Below are 12,547 nucleotides of genomic sequence, written 5' to 3'. Positions count from 1 at the left end.
CCCTTCCCCCTTCTCCCTCTCCTCCCCCCTTCCTTCCTCCCACCCTCCCTCCCTCCTCCTCTCCCTGTCTCCTTTTGGGTTTCAGAACACCCAGAGCATTTTTTCCAGGCCTGAAAATTGGGTAGACACTCTACAATGTATTCTTGGCAGCCTCAAGTCAACTAAGCATGAGTTCTTTGCAGCATTTACAAATCCCTATGGGAGTAACTTGAATAACAGCTATGAAGACTTTAGTCTAGGCCACCAATCGGAAATCCTCATGGTAATGAGTGTTGACATGCTTTCTTTCTAACTAGGAAATCAGAATTCTTCCTGCTGTTCTTCCTTTTTTTTCCCCTCCTGAAGTTGAAGTTCATTAATTCAACATTCAATAAATAAATGTCCCTGGGCCCATCCCAATAAATATGATGGAATAGGCCATTCCAGGGCCCCTTAACAATAGTAGCATTAAAAAAACTTAGGGGAACTACAGACTAGTACTTCTTCATATCTTTTAATATCTAATAATTTTATCTACTTTTACAGATACTATCACAGTTAATCTTCACAAAACACTGAAGTATTATCCCTATTTCATTGATGAGACACTGGGGCTCAGAATAGTTAAATGACTTGTTTATGATCAGTCATTTAAGTAATGGAACAGGAATATGATTTTCTTAATCTGCTTCCAAATCCAGGGATCTCCCACTAACCCACAGCTTTCATGTGGAGGAATTTCCTGGGCTTCCAGAAAATATCAAATCTGGGTGGAGTCCAGAGTGAATTTCCGGGAGCTAAGGTAGGAAGGGGCCCAGGGTGAGAGCACATGCCACGGAGGTGGGGAAGTAGGAGCATCTGAACAGAGGGGAGAGGCACACGCAGGAGACAGAATGCCAGGTGTGGGGAGTTTCCAAGGGGAAAGGTTCCCTACTATGATCCTTTTACCCCTAGCCAGTCCTATCTCTGTCCCTCAGCCTATGATGGGACAAGTCTATTGGGTCAAGATTTTTCCCACAATAAGAATGAGCAGCCTTTCAAAACTATTTGCAACCCCCAAATCAAACCATATTCATTCATACAATATGTGCACCATATATGACCCACTGCAGGGCAGCCATATCCCACACTGCTAACACGGAACAACAAACGTCACTGCTGTCTACTTTTAAGATACGGGTGAGTGAAGTTCTCTCTGAAAGCAAAAGTATATATCTGATGTAGTTTGAATGTTTTCCCCTCCAAATCTCATGTTGAAATGTAATCCCCCAGTATTGGAGGTGAGGCCCAGTGGGAGGTGATTGGATCATGGGGGCGGATCCCCCGTGAATGGCTCAGCACCATGCCCTAGGTGATGAAGTGAGTTCTCACTCTGAGTTCACAGGAGACCTGGTGCTTAAATGTGTGTGGCACCTCCCGCCTAACTCTCTTGCTCCCACTGTCATCATGTGATGCTCCTGCTCCCCCTTTGCTTTCTGCTGTGATCGTAATTTTCCCAAGACCCTCAGCAGAAGCAAATGACAGAGCCATGCTTGAACAGCCTGCAAAACCATGAGCCAATTAAACTTTTCTTTACGAATTACCTACCTCAGGTATTTCTTTATAGCAATGCAAAAATTGCCTAACACAATATCTGCATCCAAATTTCCTGCCCATGAGGCATGGTCAAGTCCAGTGACTCGGGGTCAGAGGCTATATCATTTGCTTTATAATCATGCTATGCAAAAATGTATCTAATAAGGGTATCAGTGAAGACCTTTATGGTGGGTCTCTACAAAGTGAAGCCATTTCTCTAGTTGGCTCTCAGTGTTACTTGGACTTGGGTACTACCTGAGTGATTTTGATGGGGTGAGGATCAGTCGAGTTTTCCACCATCTCCACGGGTTCTGGTGCTTTCCAAATATTTTCTGTCACTATGATATCCACAGATGTGGTATCACTGAAGGAATTCTCACTCTGGCCTCCCATGTCCTTCACTGAGATCACCAGATTATAGGAAGGATTCTTAGCAGGATTCAATTCCTGAGATCCTATAAGAAGTAGGGGAGAAGGGAATAGGAAGCATCTCTGGAAGAGACAGACCCAACTCCCTTTTTCTGACTGAGACAGTCCTACCAGGGCACCCCTGAACATACCTTCTCGGGTAAGAGAGATGGCTCCCGTTTTGTTGTTGATCTGGAAATACATGACATCGTTGATCATAGGAAGCTGGATGACAATCTGGTAAGAAAGCTGGCCATTGGGAGTGGCCGGATCATCCAGGTCTGTGGCATTGACGTATAAAAAGGGCTTTCCTATTTAACAAAACGTAACCAGGAAAAAAAAAAAAAAGATATTAATTGAAACCCAAACCAACCATAGCTACTTCTTCCATGTAAAAAGTGGAGATATAATAGGGAAAGGTATGACAATTCACACCAGTGGGGAAATAAATATTTATCCCACTCCCCTTCCCTAAAATAAGGTTTCTCAAGGTCTGGTCCAAGAACCTCTAAGGGTCCCTGAAACTGTTCAAGCACTCTGTAAAGCTAAAGGTCAGGTATGTGTAAAAGATCCATTTAAAGTACAAGATAATTTAATGACTTTTAGTGTAAAAGAATGGAAAATATGGTATTGATATTGATTTCACTTTGCAACTAATCTTTAAGAAACCACAATTTATTGAGTTTGGGTATAGTACTAAAGAGTGTCCAGTTATCTGAAAATACTATTAAAATATTCCTTTCTTGTCCAACTGCATATCTGTGTGAGGCTAATTTTCCTTCATATACTTCAACTAGCACATGGCAAGAGAATGAATGTAGAAACAAGACGTGAGAATCCAAGTGTTTTCTATTAATCCAGACATTAAAGAGATTTGCAAAGATTAAAGCAATGCCATTTTCTCACTATTTTGTCTTTAAAATCAATTATTTTCATTAAAACATGTTGATTAGTGTTATTTTAAATGAATTAATAATTTTTTAAAATTTCTAATACAGTAAATGTTGATAGATACAACCAGTGATATAATAGAGACGCCTCATGAGACTCAGTTGTTGAATTTTCAGAAATGTTGTGTGTCAATTATTAATACCAATGGTCACTTGAAATAGGCCATGGTACTTGAAACAGACCATAGTAGGAGTATTTGTAACATGGAAATTGGAAAATTCTACAAATCAGAGCTTTGTCCCCCCAGAAAAATAGCTGTTAAGCCTTTACCAGGACACCACTGGATATAACCCACATGTCTAAAAGTTCTTCGGAGTCCTCAGTAAATTTTAAGAGAATATACAAGTCCTGAAACCAAAAAGTTTGAGAGCCACTTCTCTAGCAGATTCTATTAGTGAAGATAGAAAAGGTATGGCCTGGAGGCTTCACATTTAGCAGAGTCTGTGTGAGTCTTTGGTATGCAGCCTCAGGGACAGGGACATCACTCCACATAATAAAGTGAAGTGAATTTTTTCCCGGAATTCTCAGAGGCAGGCATTGAAGAAAGAGAAGGAAAAGATTAAGTAACTTGAAGTGAAGCTTGATGGTGGAATTATGCAAACGGCCCCATGTCTTGATTAGCATTATTTTAAATGAATATCTTTAAATTTTCTAATACAGTAAATGTTGATAGCTATAACTATATTTCTGAGACTCTGAAGTCTAATATTCCTTTATGTTTTGTGCAACTCTTATGAGGTGATGCTCCTTTCTAGGCGCCTGCTGGACACACTCACTCCTTAATGAAGAGCTCTTGTGGAAGTGAAAGGTAGAAGGTCAATGTAGCATAGAGAAGGGCTGAGCCATAGATGGGATGTAAGAGAAAAAAAGAGCTGGAAACCACCATTGACAATATCAATGGAGGTTCCTGAGAAGATACAAGGGAGTAAGCTCACCTTTCTAGAGTGTTCTAGAGCTCTGAAGTATCTTAAAGATCACCCTAGAAAAGTGTTTTCAACTGGGGTAATTTTTGAGACAGAATCTCATCTGTTGCACAGACCAAGTGCAATAGTGTGATCATGACTTACTACAGCCTCAATCTCCTGGGCTCAAGTGATTGTGCCACCTCAGCCTCCCAAGTAGCTGGGACTACAGGCGTGCACCACCACACCTAGCAAACTTTCTTATTTTTTGTAGAGACAGGATCTCACTTTGTTGCCCAGGCTGGTCTCAAATTCCTGGCTCAAGTGATCTTCCCACCTTGGCCTCCCAAAGTGCTGGGATTTTGTGCCCTCCACCCACCAGAGGACATTTGGCAAAGCCTGGAGACATTTTTATTGTCACAACTTGGCAGGGGGCACATAGTGGATAGAGGTCAGGGGGATGCTGCCAATCATCCTACAAGGCACAGAATAGCATCTGACCAAAAAAAGAATGATCAGACCCAAGATGTCAATACATAGTGCTGTGCTGAGACATTGAGAGACAGTGCTCTGGAGCAATAGAGATAGTCAAACAACTCCCAGATCAGTATGAAATGTGGGTAAGATAGTGCTTATTGAGTGACAGCTGCAGCTGTTAGCCACACAAGTCTGCCCCTTCCACCTGACACCCTTCCATCTTTCCATAAATGTCTCTGGCCCCTGCCTGTTACCTGGGCGAGAGTTCTGCCTTACTGAGGCTTCGTACTTTGACTGGAGAAACGTGGGTCGATTGTCATTGACGTCTTTCACTTCTATGGTGATGGGGACTGGACCCTCCACTATAGCTCCATTAGCATCCAGGGTTGCAACCTGATGTTGAGGAAAAGGAAACCATGTTGGTGAGACTGAACTTCATGTCACATGCCCAAAAATCATTTGAAGGAAATTAGAACTCAAAGAACCAATGGCCTGGTGACTGTAGGACAGAAAGAACTCACAAAAGCCCAAATTGGGAGCTGCTAAAATAGGGGTTGTATCAGTTAAGCCTGACTAATAATGACGGTGACTTTCAATCAGCAGGGTGTTTTGGACACTGAACATGCATCTATTCTGGATGGCTGGAGTCCATGAAACAAGAGCACTGCGACCCCCAAGAATATGAAAGTGTCGGGTTCTCTTCCAGAGCCATTATGGTGGTCAACCTGCAAGGCCTGCCACAGAAATACCAGACAGAAAGCTTTTATCTCACTCTTTTTTCCATAGTTAGCTCTCTGCCTTTCCTAGGTATTTAGATACCAACAGTGAAAACTAAAGGAGAAAGAGAGGGAGAAGGATCTTTTTAGTCAGCTTCTGGCTATTGGTTCCTTCTGCTTCTTCCAATGCCCGAAGTAGCTCCATCCTAGCGCCGATGCAGCCTTCTTCATGTGTCCCAAGCAAATGCAAGAGCCGCAGGCAGATACCAGTGAAGTATCACAGATGTGCTGACTTTTGATCCAAGTACCTAAGCATGGTCTTACTTGGATAAGTAATGCCATCAGAGGGTGCTGGCAATGTAAGTGGGGTTACTCTGGTTAAAAAGCCTAAGGAAAAGGATATGTTTGCCACACCTCTCTGTAGTTGGTAAGAAATGGGACATATAAGGATTGCAAAGTGTGCCATTAATGTAAGGAAAGTTGTAACTGGATTCTATGCAAGGGAGGAAGATGCCAGTGATACTTCCAGAACAAAGGGTGCTCGCAGAGGTTGGAGTTAGATCCCTTCACCTGGTCTCAGTTTACCTGGAGATTGTGTGTGGATCTTGTTTCCCTGTCCAAGGTTCTGGTGTAATACAGAAGTCCCTCCCGTTCTATCTTGAATATGTTGTCTGTCTCCCCAGTTAATTCAAAAGTCACAGCAGGAGGATTGGCCTTAAACTGGGGAAAAAAGCAAAAACAACAGATTAGGTTGTAAGGGAAAAAACAATGTTGTGGAATTTGTAGAAAGTCACCAATTTTAGGTAAAATTTTCATTGGTTCAATTACCAAATAAGAAATCCTCAACTTTTAAAGTAGTACCTTCTAAAAGTTTGTTTGCACAATAACTGTGTAACATTCAACATACATTTTCCTCAAGAAACTGTATACTATTATTCAATACATTGACAAAAGTCACTGATGCTTTAAATTATAGCTGAGGTTAAAAGGGACTTTTTGGTAATATCTGAAATCTATGACATTACTAGCTTCTAAGAGGCATTAAAAGGGTAGATTTCTTGCTAGGATAAAATATGTCATTTAGCACTTCTAAAAATCATGAAAAGATTAATAGACATCTTAATGTTAAGGAAAACAATTTATAAGTGGCTTCAACTTAATCCAAATGCTGTATGATAATCTATTTTTCAGAAGTGAAGAAAATACTGACCACCATATTTATAGATATGGCTATATCACTTTTAAGACCACAACAACAGAAAATTCACATAAAACTGAGAAAACATAAAAGTTGATCAACCTTAAGTTTTAATATACTTTTATATATTTTATTAAATTAAAAAAAATATCAATGTTAGTATCAATATAAAGAAACATTGTTGATGGAAATATAAATTCCTATAATCCTTTTAGAAATAACTTGAGGCATAAAATGTTTATAGCCTTTGGTAGCAAACATTACTATACAGAATCTACCCTAAGGAAATATTTTTTCAAACAAGTACATGCTTGTAATGTAAGTAACTTTATTTATAACACCAGTAAGGTTGCAAACTCCTAAAGGATCATAAAAAGGACAGTGAAATTATTATGGCACATGACCTTGACAGAATATTAATCATTAAAATATTCATTCTACAAATTATGAAGAAACATAAGAAACAGTGATGTAAAGTAACAGAAGTAAATTTGAGAGTAAATCTAGACTGTAACAGTACCAAAAGAATTCATGTCAGTAGGTAAGAAATGGAATTTAAAATACAAGAACAGTTGATGTGTTAAATGGGTAAGATTATAAGTTAAAAAGTTTTTGTGCATGTTTGTTTGTTGATATTATATTGTTTATATAATAAATGAACATGTTGCTATTTTGTGCTTTAAGAAAAAGACCTGGACATCAGTGAGAAAGGTGGAGTAAGGGCCTGCAGAAAACTGCTCCTCCATAAAAGCAACGAGAACACTGGCAAAAATTGTAAATATCGTTTTTTCAGAATATGTGAAATTAACCAGATGCTTGCAAAATCCAAGGAATGTTTATTAAAAAACAAACAAACAAACAAACAAACAAAAAAACTACTAAATATCAGCGAGAACCAAGCTTTGTGGTGTTTTAATGCACCCTAATCCCATGGTCCTTTCCTAAGACCTGAAGTAGCCTTGAGAGCAACAGCCTCACACCACAGTACCATGGAGAGGATGAGAAGCATTTGTAGCTTCCGAAAATCTCCATCACCAGAGAACTATCATTAGCTATCCTGTTGGCATTTTCCTGGGAACACCTACTTATAAGGCTTATCTTCATTTGACCAGACTCAGAATTCACACACTACACACAATTTTTCCCCTGGGGCATTTGTTGAAAACAACCATCAGCAATTGTTCAACATTGCAGAGGCCTCAGGCTGTGATAACAGTTGAAAGCAGCTGACCAAAACACTTAAAAGGGAAAGCTGGGAAATGAGATGTCCATATGGGGCTTTGAAAATCTCTAATATATTCCTGGCAATCTACAAGGCCACTATCATGAGCAGGGCTGCATGCATGCCTGGGAAAGACCTGAGAAGGACCTATCCGTCACCTCTGGCTGACTTGGAGGCTCTGCATAAGCAGAAAGTAAAGGCGAAGGCAGAGTTGTAAACTGCCTGTCACATAGTTGAAGGTTGTGTCCCAACATGCACACAGTGCCCCTTGGTAAAAGCCAGGAGACTTACTGGCTTAAGACATTTAAGGAAATCTCTATCTAGTCATTAGCTGAACACTAAGCTAACTGAGCAGAGACTTCAGTGGCCAGACATGACAAAGAATACAGACTTTATAGAATTCATTAAGGAAAGTCACTAAGCAAACAAACAGCATCAACAACCAACTCCAGGAAAAGAAAGATATATGATTTCTAGAGTTGCCACATCACATTAAATGTTCAGTTTTCAAATTATGAAATGTACAAAAATATTAAAAGTTAAGTCAACAGAAACTGTCCCTGAGGAAGCCCAGATGTTGGATTTACTAAATATTTTAAAATCTATTTTAGATAGATTCAAAACTAAAGGAAATCATCTCTAAAGAATTAAAGCTTAAAACAATGTCTCATCAGATAAAGAATATTAAAATAGAAATTTTTAAATTAGAAATTCTACAGTTGACAAGGATGATAACTGAAAGTAAAAATTCATAAGAGGGTGTTCAAAAGCAGATTTGAGCTAGCAGAAGGAAGAATTTGTAAACTTGAAAATAGATTAATAGAGATTACAGAAAGAAAAAAATGAATAAAAATGAATAGATTCCCATTTTTATTCATGTGGGAACACCGTCAAGCAGACAAACACACGCATAATAAAAGTTCCAGAAGGAAAGGAAAAAGGGGGAAGAAAGATTATTTGAAGATAGAATGACCCAAAACTTCACAAATTTAAGAAAAACATGAATCTATATATCCAACAATCACAAGGAACTCCAAATAGAATAAACTCAAAGAAATCCAAACGTAGTCACATCATATATATTTGAAAGATAGAGAATCTTAAAAGTGCATAGACTCATCACATGCAAAGTGATAAAATTAACAGCTGATTTTCCATGGAGATCAAAAGGCAGTGGAATGACACATTCAAAGTGCTGAAAGAAAAAGAGTAGCCAAGAAAGAATTGTAAATCCAACAAAACTATCCTTCAAAATGAGAATAAAATTAGCCTATACTACTATCAGACAAAACATACTTTAAGACAAAATTTTCAGAGACAAAAAAGGATATTCTATAATGATATAAGTGTCAATCTATCAAGAAACCATAGCAATTATAAACATATATGATGCACCTATCAATGAACCTCAAAACACAAGAAAAGCTGGCAGAATGGAAAGGAAATTAAATAACTCAACAGTAATAATTGAAGATTTCAAGACTTCACTTTAAATAATAGAATAGAATATCAATAAGGAAATAGAAGACTTGAACAATACTGTAAACCAATTAGAAGCTAACAGACACCCAACACTCCACCCAACAAAAGCTAATCACATGGAACATTCTCCAGGATAGGTTATATGTTAGACCATAAGCAAGTCTCAATAAATTTAAAGGGATTGAAGTTATACAAAGTATTTGACACTTGAATAAAATTAAAAATAATATAAGGAAATTTGGGAAAATCACAAATATGTGGAAATAACAATATACTCTAAAAACCAAAGGTCAAAGAAGAAATCAAAAGGGAAATTAGAAAATACTTTGATATAACTGAAAACAAAAAGAAACACAGCATGCCAAATCTTATGGGATGCGGATAAAGCAGTACTAGGAGGAAAATCTATTGCTGTAAATGTTTCTACTTAAAAAAGGTGAAATCCCAAAATAACCTAATCTTCTACTTTAAAAAAACAAGAAAAAGAAGAATAGCAAAGCAAGCAGAAGAAAATAATAAAGATCAGAGTGGAAATTAATGAAATGGAGAATATAAGAGCACAGGAGAAAAGTCAACAAAACCAGAGTTGATTATTTGAAAAGATCCACAAAAGTGAAAAATTTTTGGCTGGACTGACAGAAAAATGAGGTAAGGTGAAAATAACTAGAATCAGGAATATAACAGGACACACCACGACTAACCTTATAGAAACGGAAAGTATTAAAGAGAATATTGTGAGCAATTGTTTTCCCACAAATTAGACAACCTAGATGAAATGGACAAATTTCTAGACAAACAAAAACTACTAAAACTGATTCAAGAACACATAGAAAATCTGAATAGAACTATAACAAGAGACTGCATTAGTAATCAAAAACCTTCCACACACAAAAAATGCCCAGAACCAGATGGCTTCCCTAGTGAATATGTACCTAGTATGTAAAGAATATGTACCTAATATGTAAAGAACAATTAACACCAAACCTTCAGAAATTCCTCCAAAACTAGAAGAGTAAGGAACACTTATTCAATTCATTCTATGAGGCCAATATCCTGATACCCAAACCAGAAAAAAGTCAATGCAAGAAAACTTCATACCAGTATCTCTTTTGAATGTAGACACAAAATTTTTCAATGAAATACTAGCAAACTGAATCCAACAACATATGAAAAGTATTATATATCATTACCAAGTGGAAATTATCCCAGAATACAAAGCTGGTTCAATATATGAGGGTCAATTAATGTAATACCCCATATTGATGGAATCAAGGAGAAAAACCACGTATTTCAACAGAGGCAGAAAATCATTTGACAAAATCCATCATACTTTCGTGATAAAAACACTCAACACACCAGGAATACAAGGTGACTTCTCAGTCTAATAAAGGACACCTAAGTAAGCCCCACAGCTAACACTGTACTTAAAGGTGAAAGACTGAAAGCTTTCCCCATAAGATCAGAAACAAGATAAGGATACTCAATCTTGCCACTTCTATTTAACATTATACTAGAGATTGTAGCAAGGGGAATTAGGCAAGAACAAGAAATAAAAGGCATAAAGATTGGAAATAAAAAAGTAAAACTATCACTGTTCACAGATGCCATGATTTTATATAGGGAAAATTCTAAGGAACCTAAAAACACTGTTACAGCTAATAAACAAGTATTATAAGGTTTCACAATAAAAGGTCAATAAACAAAAATCAATCTTTCTATCCATTAGCAAAGAGCAACCCAAAAACGATTTTTTTTGGCGGGGGAGGGGGGAACGGAGTTTCGCTCTGTCGCCCAGGCTGGAGTGCAGTGGCGCAATCTCGGCTCACTGCAAGCTCCGCCTCCCGGGTTCACGCCATTCTCCTGCCTCAGCCTCCCGACTACCTGGGACTACAGGCGCCCGCCACCACGCCCGGCTAGTTTTTTGTATTTTTCAGTAGAGTCAGGGTTTCACCGTATTAGCCAGGATGTTCTTGATCTCCTAACCTCGTGATCCGCCCGCCTCGGCCTCCCAAAGTGCTGGGATTAGAGGCAAGAGCCAGGGCGCCCAGCCCAAAAATGATATTTTTAAAATTCCATTTACAATCACAACAAAAAGAATAACATATCTCAGAATAAACTTAAGCAAAGAAATACGAGGCTTATAAAATGGAAACTACAAAACACTGTTGAAAGAAATTAAACAAGTTATAAATAAATGGAAAGACACATCATATTTACAGATTTAAAAATCTAATGCTGTTAAGATGGCAATAGTTCCCAAGTTTATCTACTGATTCAATACAATCCCTATCAAAATTACAGCTGCCTTGTTTGTAGAATTTACAGGCTGATCCTAAAATTCATACGGAAATACAGGGAACTCAGAATAGCCAACAACAAAGTAGGAAGACCTAACATTCTCTAATTTCAAAATTAACTACAAAGGTATAGTTCCAGATAATGCAGTACTGGCATAAACATATATAGATCAATGGAATCAAAGTGGGAGTCCAGAAACAATTCAATTGATTTCTGACGAGGATGCTAAAATAATTCAGTGCGGGAAAGAATCATGTTTTCAATAAATGGTGCTAGAACAACTGGATATCCACATGCAAAAGAATGAAGTTGGACCCTTACGCTATACCATACACAAAACTAACTCAAGATGGATCAAAGACCTAAATAGAATAAATAAAACTGTAAAACTTTGAGAAGAAAGCAGAGACATAAATCTTTACGACCCTGAATGAGGCAATGGTTTCTTACATATAACGTCAAAAGTACAAATAACAATAACAAAATAAATTGAACTTCATCGAAATTCAAAGCATTTGTGCTTCAAAGGACACTACCAAGAAAGTGAAAAGATAACTAATAGAATGTAAGAAAATACTTGCAGCAAATCATATCTGATAAGGGAGAACTTGTATATGGAATATGTAAAGAATTCTTACAACAATAAAAAGATAACCTGATTAAAAATAGGCAAAGGATTTGAATAGATATTTCTCCAAAGAAGATATATGAATAGTCAATTACCACATGAAAAGATACTCAACATCAGTCATTAGGAAAATATAAACCAAAACCACAAAGAAATACCACTTCACAACCACTAGGATAGCTATAATAAAAAAAAAAAGACAGATAATAACAAGTGCTAAGGATATGGAGAAATAGGAACTCATACATTGCTGGTGAAAATGTAAAATGGTTCAGCTGCTTTGAAGAACAGTTTGTGGTTTCTCAAAAGTTTAAACAGGGGGAGGGGGGAGGGGAGAGGAGGGAGGGATTGCATTGGGGAGTTATACATGACATAAATGATGAATTGATGGGTGCTGACGAGTTGATGGGTGCAGCACACCAACATGGCATAAGTATACATATGTACAAACCTGCACGTTATGCACATGTACCCTAGAACTTAAAGTATAATAAATAAAAAATAAAAAAAAAATAAAAAAATAAAGTACTTTGAAGGGTTTAAAAAAAAAAAAAAAAAAGTTTAAACAGAATTAACTTTGACCCACCAGTCCCACTACTGAGTGTATGTGCATCCAAGAGAATCGAAAACATGTACTCATAAAAAGTTGTACATGAATGAATAGCCATAGCAGCATTATTCATTATAGCCATAAATGAAAAAAAAAAAAAA

General features: G+C 37.5%; 1 protein-coding gene across 1 annotated transcript in view; it reads right to left on the bottom strand.

The window, feature by feature from the left end:
• The window catches only part of CDH17 (cadherin 17), an 84,511-nt gene that overhangs the window by 43,386 nt on the left and 28,578 nt on the right, over positions 1-12,547 (bottom strand). Inside the window, exons 4-7 of the mRNA XM_017847371.1 lie at positions 5,594-5,728; positions 4,547-4,685; positions 2,115-2,273; positions 1,810-2,009 (exon numbers count right to left, since the gene is read on the bottom strand). Coding sequence (XP_017702860.1) covers positions 1,810-2,009; positions 2,115-2,273; positions 4,547-4,685; positions 5,594-5,728 — 633 coding nt within the window. The remainder of the gene's footprint in view (positions 1-1,809; positions 2,010-2,114; positions 2,274-4,546; positions 4,686-5,593; positions 5,729-12,547) is intronic.

The sequence above is a fragment of the Rhinopithecus bieti genome, unplaced genomic scaffold, assembly GCF_001698545.2.
Source record: "Rhinopithecus bieti isolate Rb0 unplaced genomic scaffold, ASM169854v2 scaffold_26532, whole genome shotgun sequence".
In the NCBI taxonomy this organism is placed as follows: Eukaryota; Metazoa; Chordata; class Mammalia; order Primates; family Cercopithecidae; genus Rhinopithecus; species Rhinopithecus bieti.
Note: the sequence above shows the minus strand (reverse complement) of the source record. Positions and strands in the feature narration are given on the sequence as shown.